General features: G+C 49.3%; 1 protein-coding gene across 3 annotated transcripts; it reads right to left on the reverse strand.

Annotated features, from left to right (window-relative positions):
• Nucleotides 1-9: 9 nt before the first annotated feature.
• LOC138799603 (gastrula zinc finger protein XlCGF57.1-like) lies at nucleotides 10-21,291 on the reverse strand. 3 transcript variants are annotated; one of them, XM_069981035.1, is made up of 7 exons: nucleotides 21,200-21,291; nucleotides 19,794-19,960; nucleotides 18,227-18,391; nucleotides 18,028-18,097; nucleotides 17,825-17,922; nucleotides 17,594-17,732; nucleotides 10-1,392 (listed from the first exon to the last, which is right to left on the reverse strand). In XM_069981035.1, the coding sequence occupies exons 2-7, from the start codon at nucleotides 19,869-19,871 to the stop codon at nucleotides 674-676; spliced, it is 1,269 nt and encodes a 422-aa protein (XP_069837136.1). In that variant the 5' UTR covers nucleotides 19,872-19,960; nucleotides 21,200-21,291; the 3' UTR covers nucleotides 10-673. The 3 variants fall into 3 exon arrangements, with proteins under 3 accessions (XP_069837136.1, XP_069837138.1, XP_069837137.1); XM_069981037.1 differs by having other exon boundaries at nucleotides 10-1,389; nucleotides 17,642-17,732; nucleotides 21,200-21,290; XM_069981036.1 differs by having other exon boundaries at nucleotides 10-1,389; nucleotides 21,200-21,290.
• Nucleotides 21,292-23,444: the final 2,153 nt, after the last annotated feature.

The raw sequence follows: 23,444 nt of genomic DNA on the forward strand, positions 1-23,444 counted from the left end.
TAATCACAGCCGTTTTTGCAAATCAGCAACAATGGCCGTCATTAATACCAAACTTATGTTGTGTGAACATGGCCTAAATGTGTGCACTGACTGCCTGCCGCATTCAAGCCGACAGCTTGTGTTTTCACCCTTCACTCCTCTATGTAATCTATAGTCCCTAATTGGAGTGGGATCAGTAACCCAGATCAGTGGAGAGGAGAAATATTCCCAGATTATGTTAATGGAAATGTTCTATTTCTTTGAGTTTGGTTGTATTCAGATTTTTTAACTATAGATGATGAATATGAGGATGAAACTTCTTAATGCGAGGGTGCGCGCTGGGCGGTCCCTGCACCAGGAATATGAAGCATGTTGAAAATAGGAATCCAGATAATGATGCACTTATTAATGCTACTGAAGGGTTTCCGAAGGGAACATTTATTTTAATGGAATGCAAAAGTGAGACCGGTATTTACCTATGTTATGCAGCATAAATGTTCAGCTCAGAAAGAGGTGAAGAAAATCAGTGTACTCCTCACAAGACATGCTCCAGAAGTCCAATATTTATGGAGAAGAGACAGACAGACTTGCATTCTGTGGGCCCAGTAATTCAAGATGACCGTGTGTTTCCATCATATCGAAAGATAATGTGGCACTATCCCACATTTACTTTTAGATCTCAGTTATTGGAGACTCAGGTAGCAATAATTTGTGGGTGCAGGAGATCAATAGTAACTCCTTCCAGCAGTGACAGCTGAGGAACTGAGGTGACTCTTGAATCTGAGTGAACTCTCTGATGCCTGACAAGATCTGACTTTTGGATAAAACATTTTCCGCAATCCATACATGTAAAGGGTTTCTCTCCTGTGTGGATTCTCTGATGCACCTCAAGCTGACTTTTGCTTGTAAAACATTTCCCACAGTCAGAACATGCAAATGGCTTCTCACCTCTGTGAATTCTCTGATGTCTTAGAAGGTTTGATTTCTTGGAAAAACACTTTCCGCATTCCAGACACATAAATGGATTCTCCCCTCTGTGAATTCTCTGATGCTGGGCAAGATTTGATCTCTGGGTAAAACACTTACCACAGTCTGAACATGAGAATGGTTTCTCGCCTGTATGTATTCTCTGATGCTCTACAAGAACGGATTTCTTAGCAAAAGATTTCCCACATTCAAAACACTGAAAGGTTTTATATGCTGTATGGTCAGGACTTTGAGAAACTACATGTGATGTATCAGGCAGTTCCCCTAGGTCCCAAAGCTCGGGTAGGACATCTGCAGAATGAAGTCCTTGTGGAGTATTTTGGGCAGGAGGTTCACTTGAAGAATTATATGTCATATTTTTCTCTTCTGTTTTAGAACGTGGAGATAAGAAGCCATGTCTTGCTGAGTTTTTGTAGTGGGTATCTGCTGGGAAGTAAAGGAATAGTATTATCCATTGGCTTCCAATAAGTTATATTTTATAACATACTTACCATCCCTAGGCTTCATGTACTACAGTCCTAAAGGCAGAAATCAAGACAGGGTGGAGTTGTCTAGTTTAGACAGACTTGGACAGAGAGAGGAAGCGGACATTGGGGAGCAAAACAGGTAGGACCTAGTCACACATAAATGACTCATCACTAAGATCAGCATCCCTGACCCTACATTATACACCCATAGAGTCTGTAAGGAATGATTGGTTGCTAGGGGCAATTGAGCCAGTTTCACTTTACACCATATTTGATAAATCTCCCCCTTAGTTTCTAAAGCTCTAACAGGGCAAATGAACTAGGGGTTCCTGATGAGATAGCACCTTGTAATACAAAGCAGATAAAAAAAAATGGTGAGGTGGCTTGAGCATGGCCGGGTGAAGACGTGCCTGACCGCAGCTCCGGGCCCCGCGCTACATTACCGGGACTTACCCCTCACTATCGCCTCAGCGTTATGCCCACCGGGGGCAGGAAGACACCCGCTACCAAGCCGGTCAATCCCCGCCACTCCATAGACCGATTTGTCCGGGCGGCACCGAGCGTGTCCCCGTCCTCTCCACAGCATTCCAAGATGGCTGCCGCGCCTGCCACCCGCCGCGCCACACAGAAGACTGCTCCTCCTGCGTTCCCGGAGCTCAGCCAGCCGCTGCCCGCTGTCCTCCGCACCCCGCAGAGCGAAGACATGTCGCCATCACCATCGGCAGCCGCCGAGCACCTCCCGCTGGACTCGACGGCCTCAGCTGCCCTGCTCGCTGAGGTACGGTCCCTGCTTCAGGCCCTTCCGACCAGAGAGGAGCTTGCCTCGCAGCTGGCGCGCATGGAGGAACGCCGCGCCGGCGACATGGCGGAGCTCAAGGCGTCCCTCTCCTCTGTCACAGCAGCAGTGTCCGGGCTGGAAGCTAGGCAGGATGCCACAGACCAGTCACTGGCCTCCATAACCCCCCGCCTAGACTCTCATGATTTGCTTCTGCGGGATCTGATTGCCCACGTGGACGACCTCGAGAATCGGGGTCGCCGCAATAACGTTAAGATCCGCGGGCTGCCCGAGGACATTGGACCGGACCGCCTTACCCGAGCGGTTACATTTATCCTCAACCGGTACCTAGGGGACCCCACAGACACCCACATTGAACTGGACCGTACCCATAGAGTGGCTGGGTCGCGTCCGCCTGATAGGAACCGCCCCCGTGATGTGCTGTGCCGGGTGCACTATTATCAACAGAAGGAGGCGATCATGCAGAGGGCGTGGGAGCGTGGCCCGATGGAATTTGAGGGGGCAGAGATCACTCTCCTTCCGGATCTTTCCCGGCGCACCTTAGCCATGCGCCGTATGCTGCGTCCCCTCCTAGACGCCATCAAGGACTCTGGGGCCTCTTATAGATGGGGGTACCCTTTCCATCTAATCATACGGCACGCCGGGACCACCTATCTACTGCGCACACCGAAGGACCTGCCGGGCGCACTGGAACTGCTCGGCCTGACCTCACTACACCTGCCGGATTGGACGGCCCCGGAACTTCCACCCCCACCCGCTGGAGTCACCGCACGCTCCCCGCGACCTGGTCCGCACAGATCCCGCTCTCCTCTCCGCGGGGATCCCCCCCGCTCTCCTCGCCACCGGGATCAACATCTCCTGCCAGGCCGCCCACTGGACCCCCGCAGAGACCCGATCCCGCCATCGTAGCTGCCCTTCTCCCTGGCTGGGTCTGAAGACGCTGCCGCGGTGTCCCTGTTGGACGAGGTCACTGCCTGTTGCAGTCCATTGGCGGAGTTCGGGGACCCTGATACTTCCACAAGCTAAGTAGGACTGTTCGTGACTTTTGGCCTATGCGGTCATGACGTAGCTTCCCCTATAGGCCGTGGAGCCAACCCCCTCTCCCCCCCCCCCCGCGTTCACTCCCCCCCCGCGTTCACTCCCCCCCCCCCCTCCCCGCTGAGGACCTACCCGGTCCTTCCCAGTCCTTCCTCCCCTCCCTCCCATCCCTCTCCCTTCCCAGGAGGCCCCCTCTTCCCCCCCCCCCCCTCCACTCCGAGGCTCCGAGGTACGGAGTCACTGCTTGGAAGCCCCTCAAGGAACTTATCGCCGGCCTCCGCCCTTTCCTCACCTACCCACTCATCCCTCGGGATTGGGGAAGGGATAACTTCTTGGCTGGATGGTCAGAATGGACTCTACCAATGGATGTGGGGGGGGATTGTTATTGTTACTGTTACTGTCGTTTTTATTGCCACTGTTGTGTTACCTTTGCCTGCCCCTGCCTACTCCTAATCCCTCTCCCTCCCCCCTTACCTGCCCTCACCTCCCTCCCTCCCTCCCTTGCCTTCCCTCTCTTACCGAGTGCCTCCATGTCCTTCTCCCCGATTACTCTCCCCCCTTATTCCCCCCCACTCCTCCCCTTTTCTTTCTTCCCCTACACTGATATACACCCACCCTCCTTTCCTCCCCTCCCCCCTCTCCCCCCCCCCTCCCTTCCTCCCCTCCCCCCCTCCTTCCCCCCCCCTTCCCCCCCCCTTCTCCTCCCTCCTCCCCCCCCCTCTCCTTCTCTCCCCTCCCCTCTCCTTCCTCCTCCCCCCTCTCCTCCTTCTTAATTTAATTTTTTTTGCATATGTTTTCTAGTTCCTAGGCCTGTAGGGCTGCGTCTGTATTTCAATGTACGATGTGCACTCCTATGTCTCTTTCTGGGGACTCTGGTGGGTAAGGGTCTTCCCGCTAGGAAGGTAGGCGGGTGTGCTCTCTAGCCCTCGTGCGCTACCGCCTATGGCGTTCAACCGACCTTAAACTTTACCTATCTCTCTTCTTATTCTTCCGTTTCTCCACTTACCTCTGTCTCCCGTGATGGATTGCCCCACAAAAGACTGTTACTGATCTGAGGGCCCGGACTGGGTCCCCTGGCCTGCTCTTCCGCGTATCCCTGTGGTTCCCCCTTTTTTCTGCATAGGTTTCCTGGACGGCGGTCCTTAAGACCCCGCCCCCCTACTGCTTGAGAGGCTTTTGCCTCATAACCCCCCCCCCCCCCCTTTTCTTTTCGTCTCCTTCCCCCCCACCTCCCGCTTTGCTCTTTTCTTTCCTGTCCCTCCCTCCCTCCCTCTTCGCCTACGCAGGTCTGCTCCTCACTGAGTCATGTCAACAGTGCTCTGTTTATCACTCAACGCTCAAGGTCTAAACATTCCAGAGAAGCGTTCCGCTCTCCTACGCCTTCTCTGGGCCAAGAAGGCCTCGGTGGTCTTCATTCAGGAGACCCACTTCCGGGGGGATCAAATTCAGAGGTTGTCCGATCACCACTTTCCGGATGTATATCACAGCTGCTCTCCGGACTCCAAGACGAAAGGCGTGGCGATCTTGCTCGCTCGCTCGGCCCCATGGGAATTCATAGACCAGAGGTCGGATGCTGAGGGTCGGTCCCTCTTTGTTAAGGGGAAAATGGCAGGTGTTCTGTGCACCTTTGGCACAGTTTACCTCCCGAATGTAGGTCAGTCCGCCTTCCTGGAACGATGCCTCTCTGACGTTGAGGACTTTTTAGAGGGGATGATTGTCTTCGGGGGTGACCTCAACATGGCTCTCGATCCTCTTCTAGATTCTTCCTCGGGCCGCTCTGCCCTCTTTTTCTCTTCCTTACGACGGGCAAAGCAACTTCTTCACTCCCACCAGTTGATGGACTCCTGGCGACTGCTCCACCCCCGTGACAAGGACTACACCTTCTTCTCGCACCCACATAACGTGTATTCCCGCATTGACTACCTCTTTGTATCCCATGCCAGTCTGGACTGTGTGACGGCAGCCTCCATAGATCCCATCTCCTTTTCGGATCACGCGCTCTTCACTCTCTCTTTATCTTTCTCTCCCCCCCGACCCCGCAGCTGGCGGTGGCGCCTGAATGAGACCCTCTTGAGGGACCCGGGGGTCTTGGCGGAGGTCCAGGCTGACCTCACCTCTTACTTCTCTAACAATACGTCGCAGGATTCTTCCCCGCTGATAGTGTGGGAAGCTCACAAATGCTTCATAAGGGGCACGTTTATTAAGCTTGCATCCCGCTTAAAAAAAGAAAGATCGGCCAAAATACTGTCACTGCTCGCGCGAATCGCGGATCTAGATAAACGACACAAAACGACCTTGGATCTTGTCGCAGGTTCGGAGCTCGCGGACTTGCGAGGGAAGCTTAGAGACCTGACATTTGCGAATGCCAAGGCCTCTCTGGCGCGTTGTCGCCGTCACTATTTCGAGTTTGGCAATAAGCCAGGCAAGACATTAGCTCGGGCCCTGCGACAACAGCGAGCTCGATCCTTCATTCCCCATGTAACTTCCCCCCCTGGCGTGAAACGAACCCTGTCCTCCCAAATAGCAGACTCCTTCCGGGAATACTACACCTCTCTCTATGGCCTGTCCACTCCCACGACTCCCTCGGACTCCCCATCTCTCCATGCGGCCATTGCCTCATACTTGACAGACTCGGGGTTGCCGACGCTGACTGAGGAGGATGCCGCCTCACTCGAATCCCCCATCACGGTGTCGGAATGGGATTGGGCCCTTAAGACATCCCCGTCGGGTAAGGCCCCGGGGCCGGACGGCTTTACCCTGCCCTACTATAAGACCTTTGGCTCCCTCCTCCGGGACCACTTCCTGTCCGCTTTTAACTCCGTGTCCACTGGCGCCCCCCTCCCCCTGGATGCCCTCCGCGCACACATTTCAGTTATCCCGAAAGATGGTAAAGACCCCTCGCTCTGCCAAAATTACCGCCCCATCTCCCTCCTCAATCTGGACCTTAAATTCTTTTCAAAGATCCTGGCGGCCCGCCTTACTCCCCTCCTCCAAGCCATAATCCACCCAGATCAGGTGGGATTCATGCCCATGCGGGAGGCCCGCGACAACTCCATTAGGGCCATAAATATCATTCACCGGATGCACTCCTCTACCCTCCCTGCCATGCTCTTGTCTACGGACTCGGAGAAGGCCTTTGACCGCGTAGGCTGGTCGTTCCTCTTTGCCACACTCCGGCATGTCGGCCTCGGCCCTCACATGCTAGAGTGGATAGGCTCCCTGTACTCACACCCCTCGGCTCAGGTATCGGTCAACGGCCTTCTGTCCGCATCCTTCCCCATCTCCAATGGAACACGGCAGGGCTGCCCCCTATCCCCGCTCATCTTTATCCTGACTCTGGAGCCCTTCCTTAGACACGTGAGGCGTAACCCGGATATTTCAGGGGTGCAGGTGGGGCCGAGGGAACACAGAGTCGCCGCCTACGCGGACGACCTCCTGTTCTTCCTTTCCCAACCCAATGTCTCCCTCCCCAACCTGTTGTCGGAGTTATCTAGCTATCAAGCCCTCTCTAATTACAAGATTAACCTCCAGAAATCTGAGGCGCTCAATATTACCCTTCCGGCGGCGGCGGTCTCCTCCCTAGCGGCGTCTTTCCCCTTCCGTTGGTCCCATTCTTCCCTTAAGTATTTGGGGATCCAGCTCACACCCTCCCCATCCGACCTCTACAAGATGAACTTTCCGCCTATGCTTCAGTCGATAGAGAAGGACTTGCTGAGGTGGCACAGGGGCACCTTCTCCTGGTTCGGCCGATGCGCGATTTTCAAAATGAATGTCCTACCCCGTCTCCTGTACCTATTCCAGGCCCTCCCGGTCGCGGTGCCCTTGTCATACTTCAGGCAACTCACCTCGCTCCTGACCAAATTCGTGTGGGCGCACAAGCCACCGCGGCTGGCAAGGACAGTCCTGTATCGCCCCAAATCAAGGGGGGGACTAGGGCTGCCTAATCTCTACCAATATTACGTGGCCACTCATTTGACCAGAGTAATAGACTGGCACCGCCACTCCTCCTCCAAGCTTTGGGTGGACTTGGAAATGGCGATGGCCCCACTGTCCTTGCTTGCAGCGCCTTGGCGGCCGGATTCTGCACGCCTTGTGGGCACCCACCCCACTATCGCCCCGACGCTCCGGGTCTGTCACAAACACCTCTCCTCTGGCTTCCTGGCCCCACACCCCTCTCCCCTGTTTCCGATTCTGGGTAACCCCTCCTTCCGCCCCGGGATGGAAGACGCTGGCTTCCGCACCTGGTCACGGGCGGGATGCTTTCGAGCCCAATTCTTTCTCAGGGGCTCGGCGTGGCCCACGGTCTCTGACCTCAGTGCTCTGTCGGACCCCTCTTCTCTTGGGTTCTGGAGAGCTCTCCAACTCCATCATTTCCTCCTTACTCTCCCGCTGCCCTCCTGCTTTGCCCGTTCACCTACTCAATTTGAAACCCTCTGCTTGGGATCCGGCCCTTACCGACACTCTCTCTCCATCTTGTACGCCATGTTGGGTTCTCCCCCGGACCAGTCGCCACCCCCCTTTCTCACAGCGTGGGAGGAGGATCTGGGCACATCCTTCACCGCCGCACAGGTGGACCGTATACTCTCATGTACGCACTCTTCCTCGATCTCCTCTCGCATCCAGGAGGCGGGCTATAAGCTCCTTTCCCGTTGGTACCGGGTCCCCACCCGCCTTCATCGAATCTTCCCTGAAGTGTCCCCGTTGTGCTGGAGGAATTGTGGAGAGGAGGGATCTCTTCTGCATACATTCTGGAGCTGCCCCAAAATAGTACATTTCTGGAGAGAGGTGTGGCGCTTAGCCTCCACCTTTACGGATTACCCTCTTCCTTTCTCTCCTGCCCTTTTCCTCTTACATGTGTCCGACATCCCTCAAAGGAGTTACCGTTCCTCAGTCCTCCGACACTTGGTCAACGCCGCCCGGGCTTGTATACCTGCCTTGTGGCGTCAACAGGACCCACCTAGCCTGGCGATGTGGATCCGGAAAGTGGAGGACATCAAACACATGGAAGACCTGACAGCGCAGATCCACGACAAAAATGCCCGGTTTTTTAAAACATGGTACTATTGGGACCAGTTTACCGAGTCCGCGGAATACAGATTGTTGCTGACTCAGTGAGGATCCACGTGCCATCCCTGTTTGCTTCCCTACCGTCCTGTCTACTTGCTCGCTTACCTTACCCTCTCTTTTTCCCCCCCTTTTCTCCCCAATCTGCTGTTCGGTTGAGCGCTAGCTCACTCCCTACCACACAACTGAGGTTCGTTGTATATCACTTGGACACTTTATGGGAGCCGTGTTTGGTTGCTCTTTGTTTATTGTTTCCTATATGTGCCTTTACGTCCTGCGAGACACTGGTAGCGCTGTTTGTTACATAAAATGTGAAAACTTTAATAAAATTCAGAATTCAAAAAAAAAAAAAAAAATAAAAAAAAAATAAAAAAAATGGTGAGATATAAATATTCCGATAGCTTTGCATTAGAGTGTGCATCTTATCATAACTACAAAGTCTCCATTACTGTAATAGTAAATTGATGAGGAGCATCAGAACATGAGCAGGAGAAAGGCACAAGAAATACCATAATACAGTGGCGTAGCGACCGCGGTCGCAGGGGTCGCCGCCGCGACCGGGCCGCTACCAAGGGGGGGCCCGCGAGGCCCCCCCTTACCACTGCACTGCCCGCCTCCCACTCCCTCTTGTGACCGCAAGCAATGTTTTGCTTGCGATCACAAGAGGCAGGGGCCCCCGGCTGTCTTGCGGCCCCCAGGGAGCTCTGTCTGCGGCGGGGAGGGAAGTACTTCCAGCGCAGGGAGCATCGCGTTAAGAAAAAAACAGGTCCCGCGAAGCTCCGCCCCCTCCGCGCTAAGCCCCGCCTCCCGCCGGGGGAAGCCCGCCAGCGCGTGTGACCTGGGGGCTACAGAAATCATGCAGGTGAGTATAGATTTTTTTGTTTTTAAGGGGATGATGGGGGTGTAGTGGTATGATGATGATGGAACAAGAGGATGATGGGGGTGTAGTGGTATGATGATGATGGAACAAGAGAATGATGAGGGGTGTAGTGGTATGATGATGATGAAGGAACAAGAGGATGATGGGGTGTAGTGGTATGATGATGATGGAACAAGAGGATGATGGGGATGTAGTAGTATGATGATGATGATGATGAAGGAACAAGAGGATGATGGGGGTGTAGTAGTATGATGATGATGATGGAACAAGAGGAAGATGAGGGGTGTAGTGGTATGATGATGATGATGATGATGAAGGAACAAGAGGATCAGGGGCGGGCTGGGCCGGGGGGCAGGAGGGCATGTGCCCCCCGGGCCGGTCTTCCCCACCAATGAGTGGGCCGCGACCCGCGGCCGACTCTCTGCAGTAGTTGAGACTGAAAGAATAGCGCGGCCGGCCGCCGCGCTATTCCCTCAGTCTCTTCCGGGCCGCCTGATCCCCCCAGGAGCCGCAGACGTGCTGTACGCAGGCACGTCTGCAGGCACCTACATCAGGTCCCCAGCGGTGACGTCACTTCCCTGACGCGCCGCTGAGGACCTGATAGGAAAGGGAGAGGAGAGGAGCCGCCGCGCTGCAGCAGCAGGGAGAAGCTGCTGCACACTGAAGATCCGGCCCGAGGAGAGGTGAGTTGTTTTTCTTTTTTTTTTAAACCCATTAACATGTGGCCACACCGGGGGGGGGGGGGCTATTCTATGAGGGGGGGTGCACAGGGGGGCTATTCTATATTGGGGGGATGGACAAGGAGGCTATTCTATATGGGGGGGTGCATGGGGGGCTATTCTATGAGGGGGGATGCACAGGGGGCTATTCTATTAGGGGGATGCACAGGGGGCTATTCTATGAGGGGGGGATGCACAGGGGGTATTCTATTAGGGGGGGATGCACAGGGGGGCTATTCTATGAAGGGGGATGCACAGGGGGGGTATTCTATGAAGGGGGGATGCACAGGGGGCTATTCTATTAGGGGGGGATGCACAGGGGGGCTATTCTATGAGGGGGGGATGCACAGGGGGCTATTCTATGAGGGGTGGATGCACAGGGGGGCTATTCTATGAAGGGGGATGCACAGGGGGCTATTCTGTAAGGGGGGGATGCACAGGGGGAGATATTCTATAAGGGGGGATGCACAGGGGGGGCTATTCTATAAAGGAGAATGCACAGGGGGGCTATTCTATGAAGGGGGATGCACAGGGGGCTATTCTATATGGGGGGGTGCATGGGGGCTATTCTATATGGGGGGGTGCATGGGGGCTATTCTATATGGGGGGGTGCATGGGGGCTATTCTATATGGGAGGATGCACAGGGGGCTATTCTATGAGGGGGGGATGCACATGGGGAGCTATTCTATAAGGGGGGATGCACAGGGGGAGCTATTCTATAAGGGAGAATGCACAGGGGGGCTATTCTATGAGGGGGGATGCACAGGGGGGCTATTCTATGAGGGGGATGCACAGGGGGGCTATTCTATGAAGGGGGATGCACAGGGGGCTATTCTATGAGGGGGGATGCACAGGGGGAGCTATTCTATAAGGGAGAATGCACAGGGGGAGCTATTCTATATTGGGGGGATGCACAGGGGGGCTATTCTATGAGGGGGGATGCACCGGGGGGCTATTCTATGAGGGGGGATGCACAGGGGGGCTATTCTATGAAGGGGGATGCACAGGGGGCTATTCTATGAGGGGGGATGCTCAGGAGGCTATTCTATGAGGGGGGATGGACAAGGAGGCTATTCTATATGGGGGGGGGTGCATGGGGGGCTATTCTATGAGGGGGGATGCACAGGGGGATATTCTATTAGGGGGATGCACAGGGGGGCTATTCTATAAAGGAGAATGCACAGGGGGGGTATTCTATTAGGGGGGGATGCACAGGGGGCTATTCTATGAGGGGGGGATGCACAGGGGGAGCTATTCTATAAGGGGGGGTGCACAGGGGGGCTATTCTATGAAGGGGGATGCACAGGGGGCTATTCTATGAGGGGGGGATGCAGAGGGGGCTATTCTATGAGGGGGGATGCACAGGGGGAGCTATTCTATGAGGGGGGGATGCACAGGGGGAGCTATTCTATAAGGGGGGATGCACAGGGGGGGCTATTCTATGAAGGGGGATGCACAGGGGGCTATTCTATATGGGGGGTGCATGGGGGCTATTCTATATGGGGGGTGCATGGGGGCTATTCTATATGGGAGGATGCACAGGGGGGCTATTCTATATTGGGGGAATGCACAGGGGGCTATTCTATGAGGGGGGGATGCACAGGGGGAGCTATTCTATGAGGGGGGGATGCACAGGGGGAGCTATTCTATAAGGGGGATGCACAGGGGGAGCTATTCTATAAGGGGGGATGCACAGGGGGGGCTATTCTATAAAGGAGAATGCACAGGGGGGCTATTCTATGAAGGGGGATGCACAGGGGGCTATTCTATATGGGGGGGTGCATGGGGGCTATTCTATATGGGGGGGTGCATGGGGGCTATTCTATATGGGAGGATGCACAGGGGGGGTTATTCTATATTGGGGGAATGCACAGGGGGCTATTCTATGAGGGGGGATGCACAGGGGGAGCTATTCTATAAGGGGGGATGCACAGGGGGAGCTATTCTATAAGGGGGGATGCACAGGGGGAGCTATTCTATAAGGGAGAATGCACAGGGGGGCTATTCTATATTGGGGGGATGCACATGGGGAGCTATTCTATGAAGGGGGATGCACAGGGGGGCTATTCTATGAGGGGGATGCACAGGGGGGCTATTCTATGAAGGGGGATGCACAGGGGGCTATTCTATGAGGGGGGATGGACAAGGAGGCTATTCTATATGGGGGGGTGCATGGGGGGCTATTCTATGAGGGGGGATGCACAGGGGGATATTCTATTAGGGGGATGCACAGGGGGGCTATTCTATAAAGGAGAATGCACAGGGGGGGTATTCTATTAGGGGGGGATGCACAGGGGGCTATTCTATAAGGGGGGTGCACAGGGGGGCTATTCTATAAGGGGGGATGCACAGGGGGGCTATTCTATGAAGGGGGATGCACAGGGGGCTATTCTATGAGGGGGGGTGCACAGGGGGAGCTATTCTATAAGGGGGGATGCACAGGGGGGGCTATTCTATAAAGGAGAATGCACAGGGGGGCTATTCTATGAAGGGGGATGCACAGGGGGCTATTCTATATGGGGGGGTGCATGGGGGCTATTCTATATGGGGGGTGCATGGGGGCTATTCTATATGGGAGGATGCACAGGGGGGGTTATTCTATATTGGGGGAATGCACAGGGGGCTATTCTATGAGGGGGGGGATGCACAGGGGGAGCTATTCTATAAGGGGGGATGCACAGGGGGAGCTATTCTATAAGGGAGAATGCACAGGGGGGCTATTCTATATGGGGGATGCACAGGGGGAGCTATTCTATATTGGGGGGATGCACAGGGGGGCTATTCTATAAGGGGGGATGCACAGGGGGAGCTATTCTATAAGGGGGGATGCACAGGGGGCTATTCTATAAGGGGGGGTGCACAGGGGGGCTATTCTATATGGGGGGATGCACAGGGGGAGCTATTCTATATTGGGGGGGATGCACGGGGGGGGGCTATTCTATAAGGGGGGATGCACAGGGGGGGCTATTCTATAAGGGAGAATGCACAGGGGGGCTATTCTATATGGGGGGATGCACAGGGGGAGCTATTCTATGAAGGGGAATGCACAGGGGGCTATTCTATGAGGGGGGATGCACAGGGGGCGCTATTCTATATGGGGGATGCACAGGGGGGCTATTCTATGAGGGGGGATGCACAGGGGGAGCTATTCTATGAGGGGGGGATGCACAGGGGGAGCTATTCTATGAGGGGGATGCACAGGGGGAGCTATTCTATGAGGGGGATGCACAGGGGGCTATTCTATGAGGGGATGCACAGGGGGCTATTCTATGAGGGGGTGCACAGGGGGCTATTCTATATGGGAGGATGCACAGGGGGGCTATTCTATATTGGGGGGATGCACAGGGGGGCTATTCTATGAGGGGGGATGCACAGGGGGCTATTCTATGAGGGGGGGATGCACAGGGGGAGCTATTCTATAAGGGGGATGCACAAGGGGAGCTATTCTATAAAGGAGAACGCACAGGGGGGCTATTCTATGAAGGGGGATGCACAGGGGGCTATTCTATGAGGGGGGATGCACAGGGGGCTATTCTACGAGGGGGGTTGCACAAGGGGGCTATTCTATATGGGGGGATGCACAGGGGGGGCTATTCTATATGGGGAGATGCACAGGGGGGGCTATTCTAAATGGGGGGATGCACAGGGGGGGCTATCCTATATGGGGGATGCACAGGTGGGCTTTTCTTTATGGAGAGATGTGCAGCGGGGGGGGGGGGGGGGGGGCTATTCTATATGGAGAGATGTGCAGCGGGGGGCTATTCTATATGGAAGGATGTATTGATGAGGATGTTGCTGGAGCAAGAAGCCTAAAATGTCTGTCTGACAGATCCCGTGGAGAGGAGTCATGGCCAGAGAAGCCTTCATGATGGCCGGAGCCGGATGGAGAAGAAAAGGAAAAGTGGACGTCTCTTCATGCAGAGAAGACGCCTACTGTGAGTCACTGAATGTAACTGCACTATAATAACTTATAAGGTCTTATAACTTATCAGGGGTGTCAAACTATGTCCCTCCAGATGTTGAAAAACTACAATTCTCGTCATGGTTTATCTGTCCAGTCATGATGGGATTTGTAGTGTTGTAACAACTGGAGGGACGGAGTTTGACAACTGTGTTCTATTGTCAGTGTTCTTATACCGGAGATAGATAGGAGATAGATAGGAGATAGATAGGCGATAGATAGATAGATAGGAGATAGATAGATAGATAGGAGATAGATAGATAGATAGATAGATAGATAGATAGATAGATAGATAGGAGATAGATAGATAGGAGATAGATAGATAGATAGATAGATAGATAGATAGATAGATAGATAGATAGATAGATAGATAGGAGATAGATATATAGATAGGAGATAGATAGATAGATAGATAGATAGATAGATAGATAGATAGGAGATAGATAGATAGATAGATAGATAGATAGGAGATAGATAGATAGATAGATAGATAGATAGATAGATAGGAGATAGATAGGAGATAGATAGGCGATAGATAGGCGATAGATAGATAGATAGATAGATAGATAGATAGATAGGAGATAGATAGATAGATAGATAGATAGATAGATAGATAGATAGATAGATAGATAGGAGATAGATAGATAGGAGATAGATAGATAGATAGATAGATAGATAGATAGATAGGAGATAGATATATAGATAGGAGATAGATAGATAGATAGATAGATAGATAGATAGATAGATAGATAGATAGGAGATAGATAGATAGGAGATAGATAGGTAGGAGATAGATAGATAGATAGATAGATAGATAGATAGATAGGAGATAGATAGGTAGGAGATAGATAGATAGATAGATAGATAGATAGATAGATAGATAGATAGATAGATAGGAGATAGATAGATAGGAGATAGATAGATAGGAGATAGATAGATAGATAGATAGATAGATAGATAGATAGGAGATAGATAGATAGATAGGAGATAGATAGATAGATAGATAGATAGATAGGAGATAGATAGATAGATATCCAGTAGGAAATAGCTATCTAGCAGTTCATTATGTATCTTTGATTACACATGAGATCACAACCAGCCGACACATTTTAATAATGAGAACCTTCTATGTGGATGATCCTGGTATTTGTACAGTGGATGTTAGTTAGTAATGGCGGTGGTGGTGAAGGGGTTGTGATATTTGTTTCTTTTATACTGGTATTATTGGTCTTGTTATACTGGATCTCAGTTATGGTGTGGTGCTATTAGTTAGTATGGGGTGGTAATGGTTGTGGTCACAGTGACAATATATGTTTCTTATATACTGGTGTATTGGATTTGGTCAGTAACGGTATATTTCTTCTATCCCCTATTAGTTCTGTTCTGGGGTCACATCCACACACTGATCCCCCACAGAACTCTGTATACTGATCTCTCACAAAGCCTCCAGTATACAATACACCAGGAATCCTCCAAGTACAACAGCTGCAAACACTACAACTCCCAGCATTTACTTACAGTCTGCAGCCCTCAGGATATGCTGGGAGTTGTAGTACATCCTCTGATAACAGCTGGTGCTGCAGAGATTCAGGGCTGATGGTTTTAACATGATAAGAGAACCAAAAGAGCATTACAGCACTGATAACAGGGTCACCGGGTACACAGCATGGTACCTTAAGGGTGCATTCACACAGACAGATTTAGCTGACAGATTTTTGAAGCCGAAGCCAGGAATGGAGTTGAAAAGAGGAGAAATCTCAGTTTTCCCTTTATTACCTGTTCTCTGCTTATAGTCTGTTCCTGGCTTTGGCTTCAAACATCGGTCAGATAAATCTCTCTGTTTAAAGGCATCCTAAGGTACTATGCTGTGCACCTGGAGCTAGGTTCCCTTTAATCCAATAGATATATATCACAAGGGCTTTTCGTGGCTGGGAACACTGGCCACAATACTATAATTCTGTGGCGCATGTGTAATCTTCCTTTCCCGCACTTATTTGGGGAGGGTAATACCAGGTAAGGGCCAGGGTGGTGGATGGGCCGCTAGCCTGCCAGTCAAGGGCCAGTGCCGTGTGCTTGCCCCCCAGGCTAAAATCTGCCAGCCAGCCCCTGAAGAGGATGATGGGGTGTAGTGGTATGATGATGGAACAAGAGGATGATGAGGGGTATAGTGGTATGATGATGATGATGGAACAAAAGGATGATGGGGGTGTAGTGGTATGATGATGGAACAAGAGTATGATGAGGGGTGTAGTGGTATGATGATGATGGAACAAGAGGATGATGGGAATGTAGTGGTATGATGATGATGGAACAAGAGGAGGATGAGGGGTGTAGTGGTATGATGATGGAACAAGAGGATGATGGGGGTGTAGTGGTATGATGATGATGGAACAAGAGGATGATGAGGGGTGTAGTGGTATGATGGAACAAGAGGATGATGAGGGGTGTAGTGGTATGATGATGGAACAAGAAGATGATGAGGATGTAGTGGTATGATGATGATGATGATGGAACAAGAGAATGATGGGGGGTGTAGTGGTATGATGATGAAACAAGAGGATGATGAGGGGTGTAGTGATATGATGATGAAGGAACAAGAGGATGATGAGGATGTAGTGGTATGATGATGATGGAACAAGAGGATGATGAGGATGTAGTGGTATGATGATGATGGAACAAGAGGATGATGGGGGTGTAGTGGTATGATGATGATGATGATGGAACAAGAGGATGATGGGGGGTGTAGTGGTATGATGATGAAACAAGAGGATGATGAGGGGTGTAGTGGTATGATGATGAAGGAACAAGACGATGATGAGGATGTAGTGGTATGATGATGATGGAACAAGAGGATGATGAGGATGTAGTGGTATGATGATGATGGAACAAGAGGATGATGAGGGGTGAAGTGGTATGATGATGAAAGGGCAGGAGGATGAAGGGGTAGTAGTATTATGGTGGAGGTGGTTGTAGTATGATGATGGAGGGGCAGGAGGAGGGGACAACATGGGGGGCATCTGTAAGGGGGATAAAATGGGGGGCATCTATATGGTTGATAACATGGGGGCAATCTATATGGGGGATAACATGGGGGGCATCTATAATAGGGACAACACAGGGGGCCATCTATAAGGGGGAAACATTGGGGGGCCATCTATAAGGTGGACTACACAGGGGGTGTATACAATAGGGGGATATGTACTATAAGGGAGTCACATAGAGTCAGGCTACCCACTAAATGAGGGTGTAAAGGGGCCAATACAGATGTGCAGTTTGTAGAGAGATGAGGATGGTGTCAGTGTGAGGAGCCTAATATGTTTGTCTGTCAGATTCTGTGGATTCGTGGCTCCAAAAAGTTCTCATAATGGCCCTGGGCAGATGGAGAAGATGAAAAGGGAAGAACTCCGATCAGAGAAGACGTCCCCTGTGAGTCACCTGATATATTTGCACTGTAATGTATATGGTGTATAGAGCCTGTGTAGAGCTAGGGCCACCTCTATATGACTGGATGAGGTGATATTGGTCTATGTACAGAGGATTTTATTCAGTAGCAGTGGTTGTGTTAGTCAGTATGTGGTAAGGGGGGGGGCCCAAGTTGACCTCTTGCACCAGGGCCCAAGAGACATTAGCTACGCCCCTGACATAATATGTATATGGCTGGGGAACCTGAATCATTTCTATCCTGGGTGAGGATCACTCACCTGGCCTGATATCTACAGGAATTGCCTCCTCCTTACAATGATGGTCACCTCTAATATAGGTGTCCTCTTCTTCTTCATCATCATCATCATCATCATTATCTGCTATAACTTCAACTTTAATATTTATCATCTCTTCATCCTGATTAAACACGTGGAGGAAACAATAAGACATTGGGAAATCGTCATCACATAAATACAAAGAGAATTTTTAGAGACGTCAGCTCCATCTACCTGATGATCCAAAGGCACATTGTGGATTTCGTCTGAACAACCCGGTGAGTAAAAAGGGCTTGGACATCTCCCTTTTAGCTTTCTCCTATTTGATCGATCTGTAGGTGATCCATACACAGTAAGTAAATAGGTGTGGTTATGATAGAAAACAGAAAGCAGCTTTTAGGGTCACATGGAAAAGGCCAGTGAAAGTCTTCTCTTACCTAGTGACATGAGGGGTGGCTGGTTCTCCATGATATCCTTGTAGAATTCTTTGTTTTCCTCTATATACTCCTAAATGAAAAAGAGGACCATGACATCTAGATACATGCTCATAAGAAAGGACATAGACAAATGCTACAGTCTTCAGATACCTTGCTTATATGTATACAGCGCACAGCTAGCAGTCCTATGAGCACTCACCTGTCCTGTCAGCAGATCAATGATCCTATGGGTGAGCTCTAGGATCTTCTGCTCATTTTCAGGGGGTTTTGTGGTTTGGCTCTGGATTTTTCTCCATCCTCCTGATATGTGGGAATTCTTGCGTGTCAGATACTCCCCAGGAATCTTCCTTACTACTATGTAATCCTGTGTATAGAAATAGACTTAATAAACCAATGCATGCCAGGTCTGGACAACTACAATCACTCGAAGGATTATTGTGTATAACAAACCAGGTAGAGTGTACAAGTAAAAAACGCAATCAGACTGCAACCTGGCATGTGTGACTCATCCTCTGGTAGCTCAGCAGGAATCAGTGCTACTCCAAGGGAGCCTGCTTTATCATGAGCCAGTTAAGTATGGGGTCCACTGTGACCATCATGGCAATGTGATTACGGTTTTACAGTATGCTAAGCTGAGGTCTAAGGGCAAGTTCACACGGAGCAAAAGCAGCGGTGTCCCGTCTGCTTCAGTGTTATACTGTTTCTCTATGTGAGGCCTCCCATAGAGAAACACTATCACACTGAAGCAGGCGGGACTGCTGCTTTTGCTCTGTGTGAACTGGCCCTTAGGGCCCTATTCCACTGGACGATTATCGTTCAGATTATCGTTAAGTTGTTCGAATCTAAACGATAATCGTTCGGTTGAAATGCAGTTAACGATTAACGACCGAACGAGAAATCGTTGATCGCTTTATATGACCTGGACCTATTTTTATCGTTGCTCGTTCGCAAAAAGTTTGCAAATCGTTCGCATTGAATAAGATGTCGTTCGGTCGTTCGCAGTAAATACGAACGCAATAGCGAAGGAAAAACGATCGCAAATACGATCATAAGTAACGATTATCGTTCCATGGAAATGAGTGAACGTTTTCAGGTCTTTCGTAATAGCGGTCGTTTGAGATTGTTAATCATTAACGATTATGCGAACGATAATCGTCCGGTGGAATAGGGCCCTTAGTGTTATCATCATGCAATCTTAATGCTGTATACCTGAGTACTATCCTGACACTGTTGATAGGGGTGTGTAACTATCTATATGCCTGTATGCTTTAGTGACCATTTAATGCGTGGGTGCCTGCTGCCAAGAGGCAGGATGAATGCAAAACTGATTAATCTCAGGGCACACAATACCCCTCCTCCCTCCCTTTCTACCTTTCACCTTCCCTGCTATTGAGCATATTAGTGAAAGTTACATTTTAGTTTGTTCTACTGCTCTAGAGACAGTGAATTTTGTTTCATTACAGACCACTGGGACATTGATTATCTTAAGTGAACAGATACCCTGATACATATATGCGTATTTGGAAATTCTATATGTAAATCTAGCCTTATGTGTCACTTTTTGTTTTATTCCTTGGGTTGTAGCTGCTCCTTTTATGCTTCTATTATAAGAAGCTTGGCCCCTCATCCAGACAACAACCACTACCTCTTCACTTCCCTAGTAGTACTAAGCAGGTCCCACCTTTCACTAATAGCCATAGCACGGCATGCCAATGTACCCCAACAGCGTCTAGGAGCAATGCAAGATATTCCCCAAATCCTCTCACCTCTCCAGTGAGCAGGTAGATAATTTCCAAGGTAAGTTTTAAAATCTTTTCAGTCATTTTTTTCCTGTCCTCATTCATCCTTGGTATCAATCAAAAACAGGACAATATTCCTGAGATGTCGGCTATGACAGGATGTCAATTCGGATTGATCTCAGCTCCACAGCAACCTGGGTGAGAAAAAAGGAGTTTTTAAAAGATTCTATGAGAACATGTAACTTATGATTGATTCCTATGTTTTTGAAAAACAAACTAAAAATTAACATTAAAGGAAAAAAAATCTACAAGGAGATAGGTTACCTGGTCAATGATTGTATGAAGGCAGAAAAGATTACCACCAAAACTGGCTAATACCAAAACTAGACGGTTAAAGGTTGCACCAAATTTAAAGAGGTTGTCCAGCATGGGAATCGGCTGCGCACGACCTCTAGAATAGTCATGTGGCAGTGTCATTAGAGCAGGCCTGGAAAGCAGTGTACTGGGGGCCCTGGGACCACGTCTACGGTACCAGGCAGGGTCATTAGAGCAGGCCTGGAAAGCAGTGTACTGGGGGCCCTGGGACCACCTCTACTGCACCAGACAGGGTCATTAGCATATTTAGATTTTCTGAAATATGTCATGATTTTCACAACACTAGATTAAGCACGGCGGTGCCGATCTGCACATGCTTGGAACTCCTTATGTGCAAGGTTAGTGCTGGATTCACTTTGAACTATTTTTTAAATAGCTTTCATTAATCACATCCTACCATTTTATTTTATTTTTTACAGTTTCTGCTGAATAGGATAGAGATCTGACAGCACTCCACTTTATATGTGTCAGCTTTTCAGGACGTACTGATTGGTAGCATCAGGATAGGCCATCAGTATGGCATCTGTGGGGGTCCGACACCTGTGACCTGCACCAATCCACTGTTTGCCAGAGCTATGGCACACACTATAGGTGTACACTACTGTATGCTGCACCTGGCCTGGTAAGTATGAAGTAAGTGATGATGCACACAAGCACAAAGCACTATAGAGGTCAGGGAGTCTGATGGCAGAGAGGAGTCCATACTCCTGTACATGCATTCTGCACTACAAAATGGCGTACAGCAGCAGCGTCTCCTATACAATACTGAGTGGTAATGCAGATACTGTATACTTATGCAAACGCATCTGGCCACATAAGTGAACATGTACTGTAGTGATCAGCAATGAAAACTCTAAATACATCTCCACTAAGTTTACATCTGCCGGCCCTAGATACCCAGAAGTGCTTGGTATTAGGGATTCCCAGGGACACATAATGGACAGGGTTTCTCATATTATATATATATATATATATATACACACTACAGATAGAAATACACATCTCATTACACACAAGGATAACAAAAGACAATGACAATCAATAGAATTCACACTAACTTATCTGCAGATGTTACATCCTAGTGACTACAGGACCTTTGGTGATGTCACAGTCATGTGATCAACCATAAGAAGGGCGGAGAAGAGCAGTGATTTTTTTTTCTTCCCCTTTTCCTATCTTCTCCCCCTTAGTAACACGCGACCCATGTGAGTTTATTTAAGGGTCTATTATAGCTACTTAGGGTGCGTTTACACAGAAAGATTTATCTGACAGATTTTTGAAGCCAAAGCCAGAAACAGACTATAGACAGGGAACAAGTCATAAAGGAAAGATTGAGATTTCTCCTTGTTTGAAATCCATTCCTGGCTTTGGCTTAAAAAATCTGTCAGATAAATCTCTCTGTGTAAATTCAGCATTACATTTACCTTGTTAAGGTAACTGATCACATGACTGTGACATCATCAAAGGTCCTGCAGTCACTACAATGTAACGCTGATATAAGTTGTTGGTCGGATATGTGTGACCTGTCTTGAAGGTTGCCTTGCTGCTTAGCTACCGAGTTACCAGCAGGCAGCATTGTGCATTGTGCATTGTTGCTCAGTTTTCGGTTCTCAGGCTGTTTATCCTAGAGGAGTTGTCATGTCGTTGATATTATCAGGTACAGCCAGCAGGTGGCAGCACCACATTGGAGAGTGTCTGGAGTTCTGGAGGTGAGGTCTGATCATACATGCTGCTGCTAATTGTATGTTCACACATACAGATTTTTGAAGCCAAAGCAAGGAACAGATTATAAACAGAGAACAGATCATAAAGAAAAGACAGATTTCTCCTCTTGCTAAATTCATCTCTTGCTTTGGCTTCAAAAATCTGTCAGATAAATCTGTCTGTGTTAGGATGTATTTACACAGACAGATGTTCCATTGCAATTATTGAAGCCAAAGCCAGGAACAGACAATAGAGAATGTGTCATAAAGGAAAGACTGAGAGTACCCAAAATCTGTACGTGTGAAGACACCATTAGACTCCAGGAGGAATATCATGTTGAAGTTGGTTTCTTATTCAGCAGTTTCTCCTTCACATTATTTTTATATTAACCCCTTAAAGTGTCACTGTGGTTTCGTTTTTGTTTTGTTTTTGCAGAAATCAATAGTATAGGTGATTTAAAGAAACTTTCTATTTGGGGTTATTAGGCAAATATGCCATTATCTGCATTCAGTTGACCGATCGCCGCACCCGCTAATCATACACCTAAATGCAGCTGTTAAAACTGATAGTTGCATTTAAATGCCTGCAAAAGCCCCATCCATGGTGGACTAGTGGATGGATGGCCCCCCAGCAATGTGATCATAGAGGGGCAAACCATGATTCTGCCCTGGCCTCAATGTCGCAATGACGCTGATCCTGGCTCGGCAATCCATTGCTCTGGGATCCAGCATTGGATTTTTGGTAGTTTCAAAACTGGGATAGACAGGTAAGTAATGCTAAATGCTTTTTCAGAAGTTTCCTTTTTTAACCTCTTCCTGGAGTTCCCCTTTAAAAGCAATCAAAAAGTCACTTTTATGCAACCAAATTACCAACAGAAAGTACAGATCATAGTGCAAAAAATGACACCTCACACAGCCCCATAGACCAAAGGATAAAAGCGCTATAAGGATGGGAATAGAGCAATTTTAGAACAATCAGTTTTTTAACAGGTTAAATTTTTTAAAGCCATCAAATTAAATAAAAGTTAGTCAGTTGTACCACAGGGTGAACTGCACAAACTTGAAACCCCCCAAAATAAAAATAAATTTCACTGCTCAAATCATTTTTTGTTTAACAACATATTTTATGAAAAAATTAAGTCTGTCGTTGCAATTATGCGGGTCTGTGGGTGAAAAAATGTAAGTGCTGTGGGAACACAAAAATTGGTCACTGATCTTGCACTGCCAACATATCAAACTCAAAAGAGTCCAGAGACAGGCCAAAAGCGGTTCTTGGTGTAAAAACTGGCATCAAAGTGGGCAGGCAGACACTTTTTCCTGGGGTTAAAGTAGGGGCTAAATAAGTTTGAGCCACTGATCTCACACACAAAGATGGATGCCCCTTGTGACAATCGCTGCTCTCACGTCACGCCAATGGCGTGTTTGATGGAAATATAGAAAAGTCTGAACATTCTTCCACATTGTAAAAGGAAAAGATGGCTGAAGAGGAGAGTAATGTACAGGTTTGCTGTGATTTACATGAATTGTTCTGCTTGGCTTTCATTTCCATATTAGGGTTGTTTTTGAAGCCAAAGCCAGGAGTGGATTTGAAAAGAGGAGA

Source organism: Dendropsophus ebraccatus, chromosome 8 (assembly GCF_027789765.1).
Source record: "Dendropsophus ebraccatus isolate aDenEbr1 chromosome 8, aDenEbr1.pat, whole genome shotgun sequence".
Classification (NCBI taxonomy): Eukaryota; Metazoa; Chordata; class Amphibia; order Anura; family Hylidae; genus Dendropsophus; species Dendropsophus ebraccatus.